The sequence below is a fragment of the Candoia aspera genome, chromosome 8 (assembly GCF_035149785.1).
Source record: "Candoia aspera isolate rCanAsp1 chromosome 8, rCanAsp1.hap2, whole genome shotgun sequence".
Lineage (NCBI taxonomy): Eukaryota > Metazoa > Chordata > Lepidosauria > Squamata > Boidae > Candoia > Candoia aspera.
This window is the reverse complement of record NC_086160.1, coordinates 20,472,274-20,496,778: the sequence shown is the minus strand read 5'-3', so window position 1 is coordinate 20,496,778 and position 24,505 is coordinate 20,472,274. Positions and strand designations below refer to the sequence as shown.

The following is a 24,505-nucleotide window of genomic DNA, read 5'->3' as shown; positions in this document are numbered from 1 at the left end:
TCCGTCCCTTGTTCCTCCCATCTCTTTGTAGACCCTCACTCTAATTGTCCTATTTTTTTCCTACAGTCATAAATATCAAAAGAAAGGGTGACAGATGGCAGAAATGAGTGGCTGCAATAAATGTTGGTCCTGTAGTAAAGCACTGTAGGAACCAAACTCCTAGCAAGACTTTAGTCTGTAGAGGAATACAGAACCGAAGAGATTTTATAATACATATTGACATTACATAGTACTTGAATAGTTGCTAAGTATCAAGCAATTTTTTTTCTATATGCAGAAGTAAAAAGGTTGCGGTGACAGTGGCAATAACCTTCACCTGAAAAAACATACATATTATTGTTACTCAGAGCTTAACAGCTGTCAAAGCACAAACAGCAGACTCTGTAGCTGTTCTTCCCACACAGAATGCACAGCCATGTATTTGGACAGATTCACATACGGGGAAACGTAACACAAAAGCATAGGATATTCTGGCAGCTGCTAGCTTTTACATTTCTTTCAACAACAACAACAAATCTAAATGAAACACTGTAATCACAGGTTATGCCCAAGACTAACCCTTCAGAGGCTGAAGTGGGTATGATTCAGGGATAAGTTTAAAGATAATAAAGTTAGGCAGCACCTAGTTGATCTTGGCTGGTCCCAAACAAACCAGACAGGATTGTACCTGTTTAGTACTTGAATTGGTCACCACCAGGAAGTCCCAGACATGTAGACTAAACTGAGAACTCAAAGAAATAAAGTCCTGGAAAACAATAATGTCAAACCGTTCCCAAGAAAACTTCATGGACATGTTTACTGACTTAAGGGAAACATGTTATCTTTAACTTACAGTTTTAGTTTTATTTAATAGCCTTACATTTTGGAAGTAGAAAAAAGCCTTGTTTCTTTTCTTCTTCCAGGAAGAAAAATAGCTGGATACTCTGCCTTCTAGCTTAAGTAGAATGGTGAATAAATCAAGTCACTTGAAATTCATACTTTCCTTGTCACAATGTGAGTAGCTATATGAAAGCCAGCAATACCAGGAAAAATATTTAATGTGACACAACAAAATTCCTTTTCTTACATTGCCTTATTGAAATAGTGATGTGTCAGAGAAATTCAGATAATAAAATATTGTACGCTTTCTTACAAATAGCACAACTCCAATTATGCCTAACCAGCATAACTTGCAAGGTGAAAATAGGTGACATACACATGCCTTGAAGTGCATCATCTCAGGTTTCTGTGGACATACTATGCTTTCTTCAGCACAGAGTTCTGTTTACAATTTTTCTCAACTCACCTAAACATTAAATGATACTGTGCAGCAAATAAGATTATTTACTCCATTTTTTCTTAAATATGCAATTGTTTATGTACTGTATAGATTTCACTTAGTTTAGTAGACATAGAGCACAAACCTGGTCTAAGTCACTGAAATTTATTCTTTGTTTAAGCTTTTCCAGTTCTGCCTGCTCTGGGACAGACATTTGGGTTATATATCTTGTATGAGGAAAAGTGTGAGGAGTCTTTGACTTCCTTCGTCCAATTCCTGGGGTAGGTTCTGGAGAAATATCATTGGTAAGTCTTGTTTCACTTTCAGCAGAAACTTTTTTTTGGTTTTTTTCTGAAGATCTATTTGGTCTCTTTGGCTGACCTCCCCAACTCTAAAAGAAAACACACATGGCACAAATTACAAGGAAAAGATTTAAAATTACTTAAAGATACTGATGTTTAGGGGAAACAAAACATAGAAATAGAAAACCCTACCAAAGGCATTTTAATTAAAATTTACTTCCTGTTTAAGGTAGATAAATTACAATCTATGTGTTTTCGCAACTCTGTAGTTTCAATTTCAAGCTTATACTTTCAACATTTCTTAGATTTTATGTTGCTTTTACTGTAACAGCACTTTAAAGAAGTCTTCAGTTATTAAAGTTCGCAATTTTATTAACTTCATAATCCATTTCATGAAGCTTAGAAGAAGCTTAACTCATAACCCCAAGTTGATATGAATATAAGACACTGTAGCAATACCGTATTATTTAATCGATCATCAAGGCTTTCATGGCTCCAGCTTGAGTCACGTTCATCTATCCCTTCTTCAAAAGGACTCCCTCCTGTAGCCATGATGGTGATGATCAGCTATGGAAAAAATAAATACCTGCAGGATAGAAATATATTTTAGTGTGCTATCTTTTAGTTTATATATAATTCAGACATTGCACCAATTCAAATGTAATGAGAATATACTGCACAGGATTAGTCACAAACATAATGGGAAATAATTTCTATCATATCTGAACTGGCCAATTCTTATAACATTAAAGATCTACCCACCAAATGCATTAAAACATTGTGCCAATTAATACAAGTCTATTTAACAATAATATATTTAAAAGCCCTTTACAGCTCTTATTTTTAATTATTCTTTTAAAGCATCTGTTGTTTTGAAATCAAACCTCTGACACAATTTTTCTACAACAGTTTTACTCAAAGGAAGTTCCAGAGCTAAGCGCAGTTTATATACTATGGTAAAGCATACTTCTATAGCACAATCCTATTTTTATACTCCAGTATTTTTTTTAAAGTTTATTCAAAAATAAACATCTTTAAGATTGCCGCCTAATAACTTAAGTTTAAGAAATGTCTACTCAGAAGTAAATCCTACTGAGTTAAATTGCATTTGTTCTAGGTAAATTATGTAGGACTACAGTCTACACTGGTAAGGTACTGAAGTGGCTTATTCAAAGACATTCCTTGTTCCAATGACACTGTAAAAATATATATAATCAATCTTACTAAATGCTCTTGTATACATTGTATGACTTGCTGACAACATTCCATGCATGCATATATTTACATGTATTTCATCTGGTTTTAAAGCTAATTCTTTTTCGCTCATTTTCCTAACAGCAATTTTCAAATAACTCTTGTAATGAAAGTTTTGCTTTCCTTCAATGCTTTAACTACTGTACCATGATTATTAAAAGATGGCACACAAATTGACATTAATGTATGCACATAACCATCATTTTTTATCAAATAGAACAAAAAAAAAAAAAACACCCTATCCTAAATGGAAATGCATAAAGAACATGCAACAGTTACAAACTGAAAATACAGCAGATATCTTCCAACTTTCTGTTTCAGTTTATTTGCTACATCAAAGCACCATGATTTTGAAACACTACAATGCAATCTATTCATAAGTCTTAAGTTTAACAGCACTTACTCTAGCAAAAGGGTACATATATGACAGCCTTATAATTACATTAAAACCAAAGATAGACAGACAGATACTCTTTTCAGTGCCAGGATCAAAGCATGACAGCTGAAGTGTAAAGTACTGTAGGCCATTCCACATATTTTTTAAACAACAACAAAAAACTAAAGTCTGTCAACATCAGACATCACACATGAAATTTTCTTGTAAGCTTCACAAAACCTAAGTCAAATTTAGTAATCGAGAAACAGAACAATACAGCAAATTTATGTTATCAAATACAAAGCAGCAATGCAAGATCGAATTATAAAAATATTAGAATAAGTTGCTTTAAACATGTGAAATCACCCTCTCTTGTCACCTTATCCCCTACTACATAAAAAGCTAAACCCAATGACTCCAATGCTGCTGTAAGATTGAGACTGGAAATGATCAGTTTATTGAAATAATTAATTATTGCTGAAGGCAGACAGCAAATCTCACAAAGTTGCCACATTTCTCCTTTCTTAGAATTAGGTAAATAGCCCATATTACCAGGAAATAGAGACAGGTTTTTTGCAAAAATGCAAACCTTTTCTCCCCCCAACCCACTTCTTATTCAGAGGAAGGAAGGAAGGAGTGTTCAATTTTGGTTTCTTTTAAACAACTGTGTTTTGGGTATTGATCTTCTTCCTGAAGTGAGAGCCTTGCATTTAATTTTGTTGCTGAAATATTTAACAGTGCCTGCACTATGCTCAATCTGTGTGTGTGTGTGTGTGTGTGTGTGTATGTATATAAACACATAAACATTATACTACGTCAAATGACCCAACATGCTTGAACAACATTCATTCAGATTTGAAGAGCATCCAAATCCAATTATTTCCTAGGAAGTAAGCTGATTACTAGAATCAATTTGTAAGTGACCCATTCAGCTCTATCATGAATGTTCCTCCCATAAGAAATCCTTTCCCATATATTCACATCCTATAATAGTAATAGAAACAAACACAAGGCTCTGATGTTATTCCTTGATCAGTGATACAGACATTCACCATCACCAACTACATAATCTGAGAAAAGTATGTTGTTCAATTGTCAGGGATAGTTTGACATGCTTAGATATTTTCTGCATAATTACCTATCAACCCAATTTACAGTTCTTGCCTCAGATTCTTAAAACAAGAGCCATATCTTTTTACATTTTAAGGTTTTTTAAATTAATTTTTAAATAAGAACACCTTAGTTTTCTTTAACCTTCTTTTGTAAATTTCTACAGCACTATTAGAGTTAATGTTGCTGCAAATGCAAGCAACGTCATCTAGAGAGTTACTATATACAAAGAGTTGCCAAGTGTACACTGTAAACAGTTCAGTACAAAAAAGACTTAGCTATACTGCAATTTTCTAATGAGCTTATTCTCAATGTAAAATAGCAAATATATACAGCCTTATAATTGAATAACTTGGCCTGTACTTCTGACTAAAATACATAAAACTTACATACACATACACTGCTCCATGATCCCATTTCTTATTTTTAGGAATCAAGTGGTCACTAAAACTGGGAATTCTTGAATTTGAGTTGCCAGTTTCTGGTAACTATAGCCATTGTATTGGCTTTCTGTTAGAATTAAAAAAAACAAACTCATGTATATGCAAGGGCCTATTGTACGGCAGCTTGCTCTGGCCAACATAAAAACTTTTAGGCTGAATTTGCAAAATATACCAAGCCACAAAATAGCTAACCACATTTCTACAAACCCACCCAATGTGTTTAGTTCATGGTTCATTGTGTTCTGCATACACAGAAAATTGGATTAATTCAGCAAATCATGGTTCAATTAACCAGGGACTAGTATGCTGAAAGGAAGCAGACCCCTGCATTTTTGTACATGACTGACAACAAAAAAATTGATGGATCAGAACAGGTCAGCTGGCTCTAAAAGATCAGATAAATTTTTTCATCTGAATTCATAATTTTAGGGGACTATGAGAATGCCAAAGAGTTATAAAGCAATAAATTTAGGACATGGAGCATCTAAGAGATATAAACTTAGTTCTTAGGTTGCTTTCTGTAGGAACTATCAAAAACTAGTACTTCACAATGTCCCAGTTTAATGTGCTGTCTTCAATACTCCTGTCGAATAGATACAAAAAAACTCTTATTCCCCCTCAAAATTGCCTTTGTGATCAAGGTGAAGTTGATTGTGTGTATATGTTGTTCTATATTATCCTTCTGTGCCTTATTTTAAGAGCACGCCCCAGTAGGGAGACTGAATTTTATGAGCTATCTTTCAGCAACATAACAGTCCTCCAGCCATTGCTAGTACTCATCTGCTGTTAAAAGACTGAATAATTCTAAGTATCTTTTGAGGGACTGCCCTGATGCATGAAATGTTTATCATATATTTGTGTCTAATGATTATTGGGGGCCAGGCAACCATGATAAACTTGTTACAGAAAGATCGGAGAATCAGAATCCTAAATCCATTACAAATAAAACTACTAATGAATCCTACAGGGTTTACCCATCATACACTACCACCCTTCCACGGCGAAGGCAAACGGGGGGCGGGGAGCGATCGTAACGCAGCCTACCTCTTTGGGCCGCAGCTGTCCCGATCCTGGAGACCGGCCGTAACCGAAGAGCTTCAACTTCTCTTTTAAAAGCTCTCCAGGCGCAGCCGCCTCTTTCCCCGCAGCCAAGGTCCTATGCTACACCCGCTGGAGGGATGGATGAACAGGGGCAGTGGGTAGAAAGACGGTTACGGGGCGGAGTCACAGGGCCCGCTTTTTGTCTCAAATAGGCGGCAAGGTCCAAACCGCGGGGGAAGGGAGAGGGACCGAGGAAGATGGGCTCGGCGCCAGGTTGCCGAGTAGGGAAGTGAATGCGCCGTCTCCCTAGCAACAAGAGACCTCCACCTTCCCTCCGCCCACTCTCTCGTCAAGGTAGAGGGGAGGAGCCGGGCTGGAGCGCGCGCGGCAAGGGAGGAGGCGGGGCGAAGGACACGCCCCCTCCCTGTCCCTTCAAGGAAAGAGTCGAGAGGAACGCGAGCGCCGAGGCCCATAGAGACCCCCCCATTGCTTCCCACTCTGGGGTTCACCTACGCCCGATTCCTTGGGCGATGTGGCGCGAACCCCACCTCTTGCCCCTCCCAGTCATTGTGCCTTTGGTCCCCGCCCCAACTGAGTAAGCTCGCGCCTCTTCGTACCGTGATCTACGGAGAGACCCCCTTGAGGAGTCCTCTCACACACCGTCCCCAACGGCTGTCCCGGGCGCCATCTTGGTCTTTTTAGGGAGGGGAAAGTGGGCGGACGGATACACACCGTTACTTAGTAACGTCCACCTGGGAAACGATGATGCTGTTCCGCGCCGCGCTTCTCTTCTTCAGCCGGCGGACCCTGCGTCACGTGGTCGCAGCTCCAATGCCTTGCCCCCTCCAGAGCTATTCCGTTCCTGGCGGACGTCACACGGGCAGAGATGCTTCGAATGAACTCGCGCGGGAGTTGCCGAAATAAACGGGCTAAAAACTACGTTTCCCAGAATGCAGGCCGTGCAGATTTCCATAAATGGGGTTCACTTAAAGGATTCTGGGAATTGTAGTTTAATCCTGTTTCTTTCTCCTCCCACCATCTGCTCTCACTAATGTGAGGTAGGCAGGTCCTTGGAATGGAGTTGTTCAGCCAACTGTTGCAATGCGGGGAGGGAGCGTGCACCGGCGACCTGTGAATTTCTGCACAGGTCTTCTGAAAACCATTGAACCTATATCCCAAATCAGTCCAGCTGGTGGATGCAGTCATAAAGGAGGAGCAGAGGGTGAAGCAGGAGGAAGTGATTAAAAAGGAGCAAACTGCATCCGCAACTAGTTGTTCAACCAAATGTCCGTGCTGCCACCAAAGCCAGTTACGTCCTCGTGGCCAGCAGCATCTAGAAGTGGCCCATGGACAGCTGTGGAGTCAGAATGGAACAAAGAAAATGACACTGCTCAGCCACCGATGTAATAAAAACTGCAAAACATACAGCCATATGAAAGTTTATTGGCAGAGCTTGACTAATTTTATTGTCATGTCCAATCCACCATATGATCTTGAGCATACACCCACATTTTCAAGAGAATATCCGGAAAATCTTAAATCTCACTGACAGGGAAACAGAGAACTGTGGGATGAAAGCAAAGAAGTTGTTAAGATGAATATAAAAACAGACTGACAAACACCAAGCCTCACAGAAAAGAAACTGTCCTGTCCCTGGGCAAACACGCACAAACACACGAGACAGGTGGTTGCAAGCTTTACTGTTGGTCTTATTAAACAAGTGCCCAAGCGGCAGGAAGAGCATGAGTGCAACACACACACACCACAAACAGGAACAACGTCCCAAAGTTCAAGCAAGCATGCCTTACTAGAGTTCCAGGTCCAAAGCAAAAGACACAAGAACAGTCAAAGTGAAGTCCAAGGCACAAAGGTTCAAAGCCAGAGTCATGGGGTTGGAAGTCAGGATTCAATGCACATAGAGTCTGGGTTAGAGAATAGTTGTTTCCCGCTGAGAGAATTGTAATATTTTAACGTGTTTGTAACACCTATCTTTCTAATCATCTCGCACCAGTGTGTAAATCTGATCTGTCCAGCAGATGGCAGACATACAGTACATAACAAAAATATATTAAATGTTTGTCTGGTGCAAGGACCAATATGTATTTATTAAAAGCTGGAAATGTTCAGTAAGGATAAGGTGATGCAGTAAGACACATCGTAAGTGGACTAAGAAAGCATTTATTTATTTTATTTTATTTTATTTGTCCCCGCCCATCTCCTCCCATCAGGGGATTCTGAGCAGTTTACAATAAAATGATCGATTAAGACACAACCGTACAATATAAATACAATATATAAATATAAAATTACTCTTAATAAATAAATATAAAAGTAAGGGTAAAAAAGTAAAGTATACTTCTCTAAAGTCACTAATGAACTTAATTTAGGCTAGCTATGTATAATTACGTACAAATAGGTATGTAATGTAGCTGCTGTTACCGTTATGAGAAAAGAGAGTATTCAATTTATATTGAAAGAAAGGTAAGGTAAAGGTAAAGGTTTCCCTTGACGTAAAGTCCAGTCGTGTCCGACTCTAGGGGGCGGTGCTCATCTCCGTTTCTAAGCCTTGGAGCCGGCGTTGTCATAGACACTTCCGGGTCATGTGGCCAGCATGACGACTCGGAACGCCGTTACCTTCCCGCTGAAGCGGTACCTATTGATCTACTCACATTTGCATGTTTTCGAACTGCTAGGTGAGCAGGAGCTGGGACGAGCAACGGGAGCTCACCCCGCCGCACGGTTTCGAACCGCCGACCTTCCGATCGGCAGCTCAGCGGTTTAACCCGCAGCGCCACCACATCCCACATTGAAAGAAAAGTTCCAGTTAATTTGTTCGCATAGCTTCCAACTTTTACAGCCAGTGAGTTCATATGGAATTTTAAGAACATATTGTGGAAGCTGTCACAGAATGCTTCTACATGATGGTTGGGAATGAGCTTCTCTAGTCAAAAATTAGCAATTTCTCACTAGGGAAATTGGTGAGATTGTTCTCCACTACCAGCATTAGCATCCTAAGATGCTTTGCTTGTTTGTTTATCAAAGTACACACTGGGGTGCAATCCTCCATTTTTTATTTTCTTAGAATGTCCCTGGGGTATAGTCAGGAACAGAAGCATTGCTGAAAATAGTGTTGGGTTTGGTATTTTACATACCTTCCCATTTATTTATTTATTTTTAATAAAATCAGGTGTGGAAGAAAAAAAATTGCCTGTTCACTTTATAGCTGAAGTCAGAGAATGCATGCTGGAATGGGTTTCTAAAGTTATCAGCGTAGTATCTAATATATTCTCAATATCCTGAGCTATATATTAAATAGTTTCTTGGAACACTGAAACACATCAGGATTGCCCAAAACACTAATTGAAGACAACGAAAACCATTACAACCATAACTATAAAAATTAAAATACATAGCAGCAGAGAAAAATATAGCAGTCACTAACACAACCATAAGATGGGTCCATTCACACACACACAAAGCCGGGTCTTTAGAGCTTTATGAAAGGCCAGCAGGGTCAAGACCAACCTAATCTAAGGGAGAATGTTCCATAAGGCGGGTGCTACAGCAAAAAAGACTCATCCTCTGGGCCCCGCCAGCAGGTGATTCCTTAGCTGACAGGACTCAGAGCATGCCCCTCCTGTCAGACCAGAGAGGACAGGTAGAAACAATCAAGGACAGGAAGTCCCTTATCATGTGAAACCAGACCAAGATTAGATTGCTATTTTGCATAATCCTTAACCAAAACCTAAAATAGATTAGCTTAATTTAACTATTATGGTCTAGTGTTCAAACCTGGACTACTGATTAGCTTATGGTTAAGCAGCCAGTAGACCCCCCAAAAATGATGCAGTGTGGCAGGCTTTCCATTGCTCTTCTGTTTCATATCTTACAGGTGCATGGGAGATTTAAGTTGGAAAACACAGGGGCTGAACGAAAAAGGACCTTTTCCCCATCCAACTTACAGAAGTTCTGACCTCAGAGGGACCACTGCAAGCTTTTTATTGGAGATGGAGTTTGGAAAAATAAATATACATTTGGTTCTTCCACTTGTTCTATTCATTTGCTGGCTTTGAAGATTTTTGTTATTTTTTTTCCCTTCCAGATTAATGTTGTATTAGGGTTTTCAAATCTTGCTTCATAAGTGACAGTGTATGAGGTCTGCAAATTAAACTTTTCATCATCTTGAAAATGCCCTATTTTGTCTTTCAGTGAGAATGGCAGACTGAATGGCTGTGCCCGCTGGTTCAGTGAGTGGAGCTGACAACACAGTAAATTTTTTCGGGCTCTGGCGGATTTTCCTGAAACCCAGAAACATTCTCCGGATCAAGGAGAATACCTGGAACCATTCCATCTGTCCTCCGGATGGCTGCTTGCAGCCAGAAGATCACAAAGAGCATTTTGCACTTGACTGGTAAGAGCTAGCTGGGAGGCAGGGACTTCATCACTTTCCAAGCCGTGCTGTGGCCGTAAAGGGACACTAAGACCAGCCACCCCATTTCTAAATCACCAATTTGTATGTATATATTTAAAGTATATGTACCGCAAGGGAGGCTTTCTACAGCATCAATCAAATCCTTAAAGCAAACCAGATGAACATTCTTCAAGAGGTCAGCTCTGTGCACATTGTGTGGATTTTTAACTGCTCTGGTTTACTTTGAAGTGGGATAAGAGTTGAAGAATGTAGGGTTAAAGAATGTTTATCTGGTATGCTTTAAGGATTCAATTGATGTTATTCCCTTTTAAAGATATGGAATTACTGTTTTGAATTGTCTTTGGTTTATGGGTTAAGATTGGGATTATTAAAATTGTACTATTAAGTATGATAGCAGACAACTTATGTGCTTTTTAATTTGATTTTTATTATAGTAGACAGAAATGTATAGAATAGTGGTAGGAAGGGAATAATTAATATGCGTTACCTTTTGGAGGGGAGAAAGATGTTTAGGAGGTTTATATGAACTTTTTTTTCTTTATTTTAATATAAAGGGGAGGAGTAACTGTACTTAGTGATTTTTATTTTTGTGTTAAAGTAGAATGACATAGAAATAATGTGGTGTTTTGGTTTAATATAGAGTAAGAGATTGATTATGGAAATTTTTGTATATCCTTGCTGTTAAAAGTTGGAAGCCACATCTTTTTGTAAATTTTAAAAAAAATTCTCTTGTGTTTCTGCACTTTTTTAGTTTTTTTCTTTCTTTGTAGTTTTTGTTGTTTTGTAGTTCTCTTGAACTCTAATAAATCTCTTGAAACCTAATAAAATTTACTATAAAAAAAAGAAAATGCCCTATTGTGAAATAAATTTTATTAAAGACATTTAAGAGAATTGAGGAAAGTATATGTGGGATTGCAAACAGCTTTTGATAATGGGAAAAGATAACGTGTTTATATAATGTTTAAGCTTTTGTACAATTACACTCACATAATGTGTCCTAATAAAGACTTGTATATTGCTTTTGTTGTGGATGCAAAAGATGGAGTACAATTTTGAGAAGGAAGATCACACTTTATTGAAACAACTATCATTCGATTCCACTGTACAAAGGAAGAGGAACAGAGAATAATAGAAAGGACAAACTTTTATAATGATTTTGAATTGTGGGGTGGAAATTCTAGGACTCTGATCTGGCATCAGGATCTTGGGCCAGTGAAATGTCAGCCTATTCCTCTTATGCCCTGGACTGAGGTAATTCTGAAGCAGTCATGATCTGGATTAATTCTGGGAGTTGAAGTCTACGCATCTTAAAGTTGCCAAGGTTGAGAAACACTGGCTTAGACATTCAACAAAACACCAAGCTGTTAGCAGAATCCATTGTAATCCAGATCATGACTGCTTCAGAATTACCTCAATCCAGGGCATAAGAGGAATAGGTTGACATTTCATTTTAGAGGCCATGTAAAAATGAACAATCCTTCTATCACCTATCAGCATCTACTGCAAACAATTTGTATTACAAATACAAAAATGATTAGAAAATTATTCTTGTCAGTACTAAAGTTGATATATTATAAATTCCTGAATTCTGGGAGTTGAAATCCACACATCTGAAAGTTGCCAAGGTTGAAAAACACTGGCCTACGGTGATGATGGAGGGGGGGGGGGAGGAGGAGGAGGAGGAGGAAATACATTTAATTAGAGGCCAATAGGAACTCCAGTACACTTACAGAGAATGTGGAATCAAAGAACTATGAGATGTCTAGGAAGAATGAATCCTAAAAAATAGGCTGCAATTGTTTATTAATAGCTTTCATTTCTACAGCTGCTTATTAGAAGGAAAAATACCTATCAGTAGAAGCCTCAACCAGATGGAATTTTTAAAAAACAAAGGGAGAAGAATAAGAGAATTGTTTTCCAGTCTGATGCTCTCCACATGTGTCGGGTTTTAACCCCCAAAGGGGGCCACTATAGCCAAAGATCCACTACCAGCAGAGCATGGGTTGCACTGCAGTCTTACATGGTCTTCTTGGAACAGTTTTAACTTTAATAAATCAAGTCCAGTTCAATTTGTCCTTCACATTCCACAGTTAGGGGGCTTAGAGGAAAATGTACGCCAAAATTAATTTGCAACAGATCATGCAAAAATTAATTTGGGCAAGGACTGAACAACCATTTTTGTATAAATGTTGATCTCTGCATTTTGCAGGGCAGCTCAGGACAATTTCAAAGTTTAAGGGCCAGAACTAGGTCTTCTGAAAAAATAAGGAAAACTTCAAGGTGTTATTTAATATAAGCAAGAAAATGTGCTAGTCTATGGAACTCTGAAGGGCAGATATGTAACATTATCTTGCAAACACAGAAAATTTACCAGATCTTGAGATGCTGCCAAATACAATACTAAAGCACGACCAGCACAGTCTTAAAAACAAATTACGTAAGAAATAATTCTGATGAAAATCTTTTACTGGAAATAGCCAAATAAATTTGAAAACATTTGTTTATCTTTAGTAGCTCTTGAATATGGTGTTATGTGCTAGGAAGCAATTAAAAACACAGATTGTACGCTTATTGTGTATGAAGAGAGCAATGACATTTAGAAGCATTATCATATTTAAAGAGTTTACTTCTGCTTTGCTGAGAACATTTCTCAGGGATGTTCAATCCTATAAATACTTATTGAGAAATCCAACTGTGTATACCAGTGTCTCTCAACCTTGGCCACTTGAAAATGTGTGGACTTCAATTTGTTGCTGGCTGGGGAATTCTGGGAGTTGAAGTCCACACATCTTCAGTGGCCAAGCTTGAGAAACACTTGTGGATACAGTAGGGATGGGCAACTTTTTGCTCCTAGGAATTGTGTTCTTTTGTAATGTTTCAGCCTGTAGGGAATGCACAAGAAAGGCCAGGGGCAGAATCTCCCTACTTCTTTATTTGTTAGTAGATTTCATAGGTATACATGTTCAGTATCATAGATGTGCACTAAGAATTTGCCATATAATTACTAATCACCAAAGAGAGAAAGTCACAAATGGAGCCCTCTGGGCCAAAGGTAAAAGGCTTGCAGAAAACGTTGGGAATTTGGCACTATAGCTTTGAAGACCCTTCTTAGAAGTATAATATTTTTACACTGAAACACCATTAACAGTAGCATATAGAAACTATTGTGGGATGCAGTGGCACTGCAGGTTAAACCGCTGAGCTGCTGAGCTTGCCGATCGGAAGGTCGGCGGTTTGAATCCGCTTGACAGGGTGAGCTCCCGTTGCTAGTCCCAGGTCCTGCCAACCTAGCAGTTCAAAAACATGCAAATGTGAGTAGATTAATAGGTACTGCTTCGACAGGCAGGTAATGGCGTTCTGTTTAGTCATGCCGGCCACATGACCACAGAAGTGTCTACAGACAAACGCCGGCTCTTTGGCTTTGAAACGGAGATGAGCACTGCCCCCTAGAGTCGGACACGATTCGACTTAATGTCAAGGGAAACATTTACCTTTACCTATAGAAACTATAATGAACTGGACCAGTAGTTGAAGTCAAGGCTACTGGTAAGAACCATGTCCACCACCCTTGAAAACAACAGTGGTTGAAATCACACAGCATACTAAAGTATAACCAAACCACATTATGGTGTATCTTGCTAGCAACAGACTCCATTAAATTTGCAGATTTATCAAACACCCAATGCTGGATTAGAGCTTTTGCCCACCTACCAATAAGGAGAGTTTCCCATTCTCCCCTTTTCAGAAATAACAACCTGCAGTGAGATGGATGCCTAACCAAATTCTTTCCAAAATCCTCTTATGAAAAAGAAAAACATACATTTTTTTTGGAAAAAAAATACTAGTCATGTATGTATATGTATATGTATATGTATATGTATATAACATTCTATCCCCCTTTTCTTAAATGGCTGAGGCTGATTCTATTAGTGTTGCCTTCATAACTGACAAGGACGGTTCCTCCAAACATTCCACCCTCCTGACTCATTGTAGTTTGCACTGTTCAGAAATAAAGGCAAAAATTGTCTCATTCTGGGGAAAGCTTGCATCAGCTCCGAAGACACTAACTTTCCAAGGATTTCTCCAGTTTTCAGAGGTAAAACAAGAATGTTTTGAGAGTAGAAGTAATCCATTTTTACTTGTTAGGCAAGGGTGAAGATGGGGGAAGGAAGCAAGGTTGCCGTTCTAAACATACGTACAGAGAGTATGTTTCACTGAACTTTTTAAAAAAGTAAGTTCAGGGGGAATATCAGCTCAATTCATGTAAGATACTGTAGGTAGCATGGATATTGCTGCATCTTGGCTTTGAGGTGAGCATTTGAGCCTTTCTTGCAAAGAATGTGAATGTGTATCCATAGACAAAAACAGCAAAAACTTTTCTTTTCCACCACGGTGTGAGCACTCATCTCTTATGTGGCCTTCAAGGGACAGATTGCTTCATCAGAAGAGGCAATTCTGTTACCAAAAAAAAAAAAATTACCCACAGCATCCTTGCCCACCACTACTACAACTGGCTGGAACATGATTAAGATATGTTTTCACTATATATGTTGGAATTTCCCAATCCTGGGAATTGTCCAATTGCCCAAGCTTTTTCGATTGGGATATTTAAATGTATAGGTATTTGATACTGCAAGATTATCAATGATACTGTTGATATGATAAATATAAGCATGATCATGGCAGCGACTGTAAAATGTGCATAGCAATTAAATTGTTCCATCTACATCTATCTATTAGATAAATTAGATCTAGTAATGAAAAGAGACAAATAAGCTTGTTGAAATATAGCTATTATTTGCACCCTGTTTCAGAGCAGTAAGTGTTAGAATTGTATTCACATTTATATAGTTGTCAGCATGTTTTTGACTTTGATGTGGCTGTTTGTGTGTGTGTGTGTGTGTGTATATATATATATATATATATATATATATATATATATTGTTTTTGAACAAAAATACCTTATCAGAAAAAGAAAGAGAAATGATTGTTGTGGTTACTTATAGTATAGGTTATTCTTCTCCTGTTCTCTGGCTTTACACATTCTTGGATGCATTTAAGAAGGATTTGAAAAGTGATTTATTCACTGTAGCGGGATGATGGTTGGAAGGGGTGGTGAGCAGATGACCACAATGACAGTAAGGCTATTTCCCTCTAAATCTTAGTAGTAAAGTTAGATGGTCGGTAGGTTTAGATTGAATACTGTATTGTATAGTATTTTCATTGTAACTGTAAGTATATTATGGTTTATGTTGATTGTGTTCATTTTGTGCAATTTTAACTGCAGTTTAGTTCTAAATCAGGAGTCTAGGAACACCTTTTCTAGGTATGGGGGTTCCCAAGACTCATACCCCTTTCCCATTTTATTTAGCATCTTCATAAAGCTGATGGGCAATATTATATGTTCATTTGGAGTAAAGTATCATCAGATGATCCCTGCTATAGAGCTCTTCCATGAGCCAAATGGGAGATGCAGTAGGAATCTAGAGCTTGGATGGAAAGGAACAGCCTCAGACTCAAGCCAAGCAAAATGGATAGGTGGCTAATCCAGAAACCAACTGTTTCCAGGACTAAATCAACTTTAACTATTGGGGGTTGTACTTCCCCTGAAAGAGTAGGGTCATAACGTAGGCCCAAGTGGGGGCTGTGGCCAGCAGGATTTTTGCCCCAATTTGGCTGGTGTGCCACTTGCAGCCTTTCCTGGAGTGGGAGGTACTGAGAACAGTCATTCACTGTCCTAACAGCCAGGAACCACGCTGAGACAAGGAGTAGGTCTCTAGTGTTTTATTACTGCTACATAACAGAGAATCCTAACAAACTGAAGAAGTGTGGGAAAACCCAGACATATAAACCCCAAAGACTAAGGCGGGCCCGATCTGTGTCTCTTTGAATGGCCACCTAAATCCTCAGTACTACGCATGCGCTTTACAGCCTGGATGGGAGCCCCCTGCTCGCCATCCTCACTCATGACATTCACACCCTTATCACCCCTCAGGCTGGACTACCACAATTCATTCTATGTGTCGCTTCTCTTAAAGACGACCTGGAAACTTCAATTGTACGTTTACCAGTCAAACATGTTATTATGTGACACCACTTCCAGGAGCTGTATGGGTTGCCAGTTAGTTTCTGAGTGCAGTTTAAGGTGCTGCTGATTTTTCCCATTTAGAAGCTTGTTCCTAGTAGAATCTGCCTGTCCATTGCACACAAATGGAGAGTACCTGCTGCAAATTCCCACAAATTAGGGTGTCCAACAATAGGGGCCTCAGAATAGGCATTCAGGATGTGGGCTCCCCTCCTCTAGAACCTGCAGAAGTGAGACAGTCCCTTTTCCTAATGGTATTCCAGAGACTTATTAAACCCTGCTTATTCTGGAAGGCTGGGAGGATCACACTGTTTAGAAAAGCAGGGCCATGAGCGAGTGTTGATGGAAAATATTATTGTATTATATTACTCTTATTATTTTTGTATTAGTAATTTTGTATGATTTTATATTGTTGATTTTACCATGAATCATTGCTGTGAACTGCTTAGATATAACCTAGATATTCCTAATATTGCTATTGCCATGTAAATCGTTCCACTTTTCATAGGTGCTGTTGCTTCCTCACCATTAGCAGCAGTGTGTGAATTTCTTAATGAAAGGTACACAGGTGGAGATTTCCATATCATATAATGTTTTCTGATATGCTGATTCCAGATCAGTTTTCTGTGGCTTTCAATAACTGCCAGAAATGATCATTTGAACACTTGTCAACTTTAATACCTACTTCTGAGTTGCAACCTGACATAGCATGGATTATAATAGCAGCATTATCACCATAATAAATGTGGTTTAAATCAGTTCCATTGTGCCTATATGGGAGAAAGCGCTCACGGGTTAGAAAGGGTAGAAGGCTACTATTTGGGGCTATATATACTATATAATAAGCCCCGTTGAATTTATTGAGATTACGTAAGATTATGTAGCTTTTCTTGCAACTGATATTGTTTTAGTTTGCAAATATCAATAAGTAGCAAAATCCCACCAGCCCTAGTTAATACATGACCAGCTGTAGCTGAGTTTTTCAGATTAATTTGGCAACCTAATGAGGCACTAAAGACTGTTGTTTTTCTATCGAGCTAATTATACTCTTTCATACCATTTGTTTTATTGTTCTGCTATTACCTATACGAATGAATCTCATTAGCAAACAAACAAAAATGCAAATTACTATTTAGCCAGCACAATTTAAATGTGTGCTTTAATGTCTTTAGTTTGAACATTTGAACTTCCCCAAATAGCTACGGGCCTTTAATTTGTCCACAGTGAAAATGTTACTGGATTGTAGCTGAAAGAACACCTTAGAGTCTGAGAATATGTACATAGAGATGCATAATAATCTTTTCCTCAAGTAGATAAATCAGGGCCATATTAACTTTCTGACCTGGTTGAGCAACATTTTTAACCTAAAGTTTGTCTTAAGATACACATTTTTTTTTTCTGTTTTGGTTGAAAATTGGCTGGAACTTTGAAGTAATCTGGTTTCTGTCACTGCATATCTCCACCCTACCACACAGTGCAGAGCCAATGAGAAAACAACCAACCAATCCCTAATGGCTTCTAAAAACTTAGTGCCTAGTGCTGAGAACATATGCTTGCATTTCTGCTGACAAACAATGCTGTTTTTGTTTGCAGGTTCATCAAAATGAAAAAATGGAGTTTATTTTACTTACTACTTCTACACATAACAATCATATGCTCTCTGGATTCAGTAAGTGTTACTCTTTGCAAGGAAGTTTGTGTATATTTTAAAAAAGGGAGGAGTAAAGTGAAAAACCATGCACAAATAGCATTCGCAAAGGGGATACAGTGATCCAGAAATGAGCTGCATAGAACAGGATTCTCCTCAGTGGTCAGAACTGCATTTGACTTTTAAAGACAACTGGTAGGGAAGCTGAACTTGCAGGCTGTATCTGACTTGATAGCACCTCTTTGGGCCTCCAGGATTGGGCAAGTTCAAAGCTTTCGTATATTTTTACAAGTTTGGTGAAATGCTGAGAGGGAAAGTGGAACCTTAAGCTTTGCCCCAGTAGTTCTTATTAGCTTTTTCACAAATAGGGCCTCAACAACAACAACAAAATGGTTGAGCTCCTGTTCATGGTGCCAGCAGCCATATATATATATATATTTATTTAAATTCTCTGTTTGTTCCCTCCCTTATTTTTCCAGCAATACTCAGGCTTTTATAGCTACTGTGCATACTCGGTCCTCACTGGATTGTTCTGGAATTCTTCTTACATATTTTTCTCTCAAGTTTGTTTGTATTTCTTGACATCTTAGTGCTGCTTGCTGTAGTTCCACTAAGGTACCACTTTTGCATGGATGGAGCTGTTTGGTCTACATAAATATCAGTCAGTATTAGGAACTTTTTTAATGATCTGGGTAGCTCCAGTTATAACACTAGAGCTGGTCCTAGGTTTGAGAGCTGAATTCCCCAGAGATTTGCCAAGAGAATCTCTTTCTGATTCTCTAGAATTTATTATCATCAAGCCTGCTGCCAACACTTCACCAATGAGGGAACTTTGTGGGGTGACCCTCCTGGGTCATCTAATACGAAAAAGAATATCCCACCTCTAATCATGATTTTGGACAGCTTTTACATGTATTATTACAACATGCGGACCCATGAACATTACATACACATGAACATTACATATACAATAGGAATTTTATAGTAAGCTATTGAATTAACAGTCCAGTAACTCAACAACTTTACTCCTCCATCTTTCCATAATGTGCTCACTCTCTACTGAGCGGGCCGGTAGCTGGTTGCTTGCTGGAGGACTTTGATCTGCTTTTCTCCTCTCCATTTCATACTTGCATCTTTGTCCTCTTGGATCAGGTCTTCAAACTGCTTCTCAGCTTCTCCTCAGAAATGAACTTCCAGCTTTTCGTGTTACATTGACTTGTTACTCTGGTATTCCTTGCCCAAAGCCTTGTGCCTTCCTTCCTTCACCTCTTGCTCATAAGTAGTCCTGCCAGCAGAGGGCAGATGCTCCCCGCTTGTTGCAAACCTTATTCCTTTCCTTTCTCACTTTGCCTCCCCATCTCTCCCTTTGTTATCAGACCCAGGTTGGGGTGTTATATGTTTCTAGGCTAGCTCTCTATTCCATCTCAAGTAGATTCCTTCACTCCTTCCATTTCCCATCCCCAAGTTGTCTGATCTTTAGGTTTGGGGTTAGTTAAACCATAAACTGTCATCAGCATATTTCACAGGAAATTCTTCCTATCCCTTCCAAAATCTGGAAGTCGGTTTACCTACCTCTCAGATTTAGAAGGTCCTATTTCCCATGCTCTGCAGACTAGCTATTTAACATACAACTTTAATTTTTCCTAATATTCATGCAAATCACTAGGTCATACCAGTATAAATAAAATATACAATGGTATCACTTACTGGAGCATTCTAGTGTCAAAAAGGGAGCTACCAACAAAATCATTTGTTACATGTGGTTTATAACCTTTTTGTCTGTTTTTGTGAGTTTTCCTCTTCATATCTCATTAGGCAGAAAACTCATAAGTTCATGTTGCTAATAATTACTCGGGTATAATGTTCTCAGAATAGGGACGCGGTGGCGCTGCGGGTTAAACCGCTGAGCTGCCGATCGGAAGGTCGGCGGTTCGAAACCGCGCGGCGGGGTGAGCTCCCGTTGCTCGTCCCAGCTCCTGCTCACCTAGCAGTTCGAAAACATGCAAATGTGAGTAGATCAATAGGTACCGCTTCGGCGGGAAGGTAACGGCGTTCCGTGTCGTCATGCTGGCCACATGACCCGGAAGTGTCTATGACAACGCCGGCTCCAAGGCTTTGAAACGGAGATGAGCACCGCCCCCTAGAGTCGGACACGACTGGACTTTACGTCGAGGGAAACCTTTACCTTTACTATAATGTTCTCAGGACTTGCTGATGGGGTGCTCTTTTACTATGTTAGTAAAAGCTTACGTCAAGCAATCATCAGAAGGAACTGTTTTGTCCCTGAATGACAGAATTGGATTTTACTATGACCAATCTTGGCCTAAACACATAGGGTTAGCCTAAAAAGAATTAAAATGTAAGAAATGTGGATATGGTTTGAGACACAAAGGAACATCTTCTTTGTTATTGTTTGTAATTGTCTGGGCGCTGAATATTTCCATTCAAAATTATCAGCATTTGTACCTGTCTTCTTGGGGTTCATGTAAAAAAGAGAAAAAGAATGAAAAGGACTTCATTGGTAACACTTTTTGTAACAACAAGTTAGTATTATTACTTGGATGTAATTGTTTGCTTGTAACTGACCATATAAATTATAAAATAAAAGTGTGTGTGTGTGTATTAATCGTAACAGCTGGGACAAACATGCAGTTATATGCCTGGAAACCAAAGGATTTGACAGCAGCTGTTTAATATCTGACTTAGAATTTAAGTTTTTTTTTTTTAATGTACTCAGTAAGGCAGGCAGAGTCAGTTACAGTCAGTCTGTTTCCAATTAGTGATACAGCCACAACCTAAATAGCATCCCCCCCCACAAATAATTATGTTTTCGTTTTCCATTTTATTTCAATGGACTTTAAGAGACAATCCTCAATCACTTTAAAATTTAGAATTCTGTAGTTCTTCAGGTTAGTGGCTTTAATTCCACTTACTTGTGAAATATAGCAATAATTTGTAATGGTGCATAGAATTTGCAGTTGATTGCTGTTGTGGTATTTGCAAACGTGCAGAAAATGTCTTTTCCCAGAAGAAGCAAATCTGGCATTCTTAACCTAAGAAATTTTTCTGTTACCCTTACGTGACTTGTTCAAAGATCATCAAGGGGGTGGGAAGGAAGCTGGTGATTATCTCTGATGCAATTTATTCAGATGGATTGTTTGATCCACTCCCTCCCTGGTGCTTGGAGGCTTTGGGATTTGGTAAATTGTTCAGAAAAAAGTTCTGAAACCTTACTTAGTTTTCTTAGATGAATAACAAAAGCCCTAGTGCATGAGAATATAAATGCAGAACTTCCATTCCAAATATGCTACCAATGATAGGCAGCTAAGAATTTCTTTTTCTTTGGGGGACAAGGAAATGATTTCTTTCGGTCTCTCTGTCTGTCTGTCTGTCATCACAAAACTGAAGGCGTGGGGTGAGGCTCTCAGGAATGTGGTTTTATTTATGCTCATTATTGCCAAATGTACCTTTTTAAGACAATTGGAAACTGAGGTCAGCATAACAGGGGCACACAATAAATTGTACTTTCTCGTTCCTCTCCAGCAACTTACTTCCAGGGAGTATGTCTCAGACATTTTTTTACCAGCCCATCTTATTTCCTGTATCACAAGTGGGCAAGGAGGAAAATGACTGAGGCAAGACAGTGTGCGGAGAAGGGAAATGATATGGCAACTTTGATGTAAAAACTAGACATTCCATCTCTTGTTTCAGGTGGAAATTACACGCAATTGAAACAATTATCTGTCATCGCTATCCTTTCCAACCTTCAGTTGCATCCCAACAAAAAAATCCTTTTTAATGTGTTAAGTCCACATTTAAGGAAAAAAGATCAAAATGCTCCATCTTGCTTGGGTGTTTTTGCAGTTGTACTGTCAACATAGGGAGAATGTGTGTTTTTAAAAATCCTACTGAGCAAAGTTTAAGGGACAGACCACATAATCAGCGCCTAGAGCAGTGTTTCTCAACCACGGCAACTTTAAGTTGTCTGGACTTCAACTCCCAGTATGCTGGTTAGGGAACTTTGGGAGTTGAAGTCCAGACATCTTAGCTGCCAAGAAAATATGCACAAAAGATTGGATAGAGCAGGCTCATCTCAACATCTTAGCTGCTAAGTTTTGTTTGTTTGTTTGTTGTATTTTTACACCACCCATCTCAAAAACAACTCTGGGTGGCTTACAAAGTTGAGAAACCCTAGCCTAGAACATCTAATAGATTAGTGTGGGTGTGGGTGTGTCTGACTAAGAGAGAAGCAGTAAATATCAATTCTCCAGAAGCAGCAGAAATTCAAGCACTTGACACAGCTCAATAGATAAATTGCTTTACAGAGCTGAAGAAAGAAAATATACACAAAAGATTGGATAGGGCAGGCTCCTTTCAGGTCCCGTCTGTTAAATGTTGCTGTCCGATGGGTCCTAGGAAGCCATCCTTTTCTGTAGCTGTGCCTACCCAATGGGACAGCTTCCCCATTGAGATACACTCCTATGCTCTTTGCCTTCCTGAAGGCCATTAGGACCTGGCTCTTCTCTCAGGCATTGGGTCAGGATGGGAAGAGAGCCCAGCACTTTTAAAAGCTTGGAGCATGTGTGCTTTTTTGCTTTTGTTTTGGTGAGGATACTATTATGGGGCTGGTGATGAGTTGTTGTTGTTGTTTATTCATTTAGTCGCTTCCGACTCTTCGTGACTTCATGGACCAGCCCACGCCAGAGTTTCCTGTCGGTCGTCAACACCCCCAGCTCCCCCAGGGATGGGTCCGTCACCTCTAGAATATCATCCATCCATCTTGCCCTTGGTCGGCCCCTCTTCCTTTTGCCTTCCACTCTCCCTAGCATCAGCATCTTCTCCAGGGTGTCCTGTCTTCTCATTATGTGGCCAAAGTATTTCAGTTTTGCCTTTAATATCATTCCCTCAAGTGAGCAGTCTGGCTTGATTTCCTGGAGGATGGACTGGTTTGATCTTCTTGCAGTCCAAGGCACTCTCAGAATTTTCCTCCAACACCACAGTTCAAAAGCATCGATCTTCCTTCGCTCAGCCTTCCTTATGGTCCAGCTCTCGCAGCCATATGTTACTACAGGGAACACCATTGCTTTAACTATGCGGGCCTTTGTTGTCAGTGTGATGTCTCTGCTCTTAACTATTTTATCGAGATTTGTCATTGCTCTTCTTCCAAGGATTAAGCGTCTTCTGATTTCCTGACTGCAGTCAGCATCTACAGTAATCTTTGCACCTAGGAATACAAAGTCTTTCACTGCTTCTACATTTTCTCCCTCTATTTGCCAGTTATCAATCAAGCTGGTTGCCATAATCTTGGTTTTTTTGAGGTTTAGCTGAAAACCAGCTTTTGCACTTTCTTCTTTCACCTTCATCATAAGGCTCCTCAGTTCCCCTTCACTTTCAGCCATCAAAGTGGTATCATCTGCATATCTGAGATTGTTAATGTTTCTTCCAGAGATTTTAACTCCAGCCTTGGATTCCTCAAGGCCAGCTTGTCGCATGATGTGTTCTGCATACAAGTTGAATAGGTAGGGTGAGAGTATACAGCCCTGCTGTACTCCTTTTCCAATCTTAAACCAGTCCGTTGTTCCGTGGTCTGTTCTTACTGTTGCTACTTGGTCGTTATACAGATTCTTCAGGAGGCATACAAGATGACTTGGTATCCCCATACCGCTAAGAACTTGCCACAATTTGTTATGGTCCACACAGTCAAAGGCTTTAGAATAGTCAATAAAACAGAAATAGATGTTTTTCTGAAACTCCCTGGCTTTTTCCATTATCCAGCGGATATTGGCAATTTGGTCTCTAGTTCCTCTGCCTTTTCTAAACCCAGCTTGTACATCTGGCAATTCTCGCTCCATGAACTGCTGAAGTCTACCTTGCAGGATCTTGAGCATTACCTTACTGGCATGTGAAATGAGTGCCACTGTTCGATAGTTTGAACATTCTTTAGTGTTTCCCTTTTTTGGTATGGGGATATAAGTTGATTTTTTCCAATCTGATGGCCATTCTTGTGTTTTCCAAATTTGCTGGCATATAGCATGCATTACCTTGACAGCATCATCTTGCAAGATTTTGAACAGTTCAGCTGGGATGCCGTCGTCTCCTGTTGCCTTGTTATTAGCAATGCTTCTTAAGGCCCACTCAACCTCACTCTTCAGGATGTCTGGCTCTAGCTCACCGACCACACCGTCAAAGCTATCCCCGATATTGTTATCCTTCCTATACAGGTCTTCTGTATATTCTTGCCACCTTGTCTTGATCTCTTCTTCTTCTGTTAGGTCCTTGCCATCTTTGTTTTTGATCATACCCATTTTTGCCTGGAATTTACCTCCAATGTTTCTAATTTTCTGGAAGAGGTCTCTTGTCCTTCCTATTCTATTGTCTTCTTCCACTTCCGTGCATTGCTTGTTTAGAAATAATTCCTTATCTCTTCTGGCTAACCTCTGGAATTTTGCATTTAATTGGGCATATCTCCCCCTATCACTGTTGCCTTTTGCTTTCCTTCTTTCTTGGGCTACTTCTAGTGTCTCAGCAGACAGCCATTTTGCCTTCTTGGTTTTTT

At 39.3% G+C, this 24,505-nt stretch overlaps 2 protein-coding genes across 11 annotated transcripts in view; one reads left to right on the top strand and one right to left on the bottom strand.

The window, feature by feature from the left end:
- Positions 1–6,615, bottom strand: part of PCM1 (pericentriolar material 1) — a 57,626-nt gene extending 51,011 nt beyond the window's left edge. For 4 of the 9 annotated variants that reach the window (XM_063310496.1, XM_063310497.1, XM_063310499.1 and 1 more), the window contains exons 1-4: positions 6,402–6,477; positions 5,788–5,913; positions 2,020–2,146; positions 1,404–1,649 (exon numbers count right to left, since the gene is read on the bottom strand). In XM_063310496.1, the coding sequence (XP_063166566.1) occupies positions 1,404–1,649; positions 2,020–2,112 (339 nt within the window). In that variant the 5' untranslated portion in view covers positions 2,113–2,146; positions 5,788–5,913; positions 6,402–6,477. Of the gene's footprint in view, positions 1–1,403; positions 1,650–2,019; positions 2,147–5,787; positions 5,914–6,401; positions 6,480–6,516 lie in introns of those variants that run through there. The other 5 variants (XM_063310495.1, XM_063310492.1, XM_063310501.1 and 2 more) reach the window with 5 other exon arrangements.
- Positions 6,616–14,252: 7,637 nt separating this feature from the next.
- FGL1 (fibrinogen like 1) overlaps positions 14,253–24,505 on the top strand; it is a 30,474-nt gene continuing 20,221 nt past the window's right edge. Inside the window, exons 1-3 of one of the 2 annotated variants that reach the window (XM_063310182.1) lie at positions 14,260–14,312; positions 16,810–16,861; positions 17,895–17,970. In XM_063310182.1, coding sequence (XP_063166252.1) covers positions 17,905–17,970 — 66 coding nt within the window. In that variant the 5' untranslated portion in view covers positions 14,260–14,312; positions 16,810–16,861; positions 17,895–17,904. Of the gene's footprint in view, positions 14,313–16,809; positions 16,862–17,894; positions 17,971–24,505 lie in introns of both variants that reach the window. The other variant, XM_063310183.1, reaches the window with a different exon arrangement.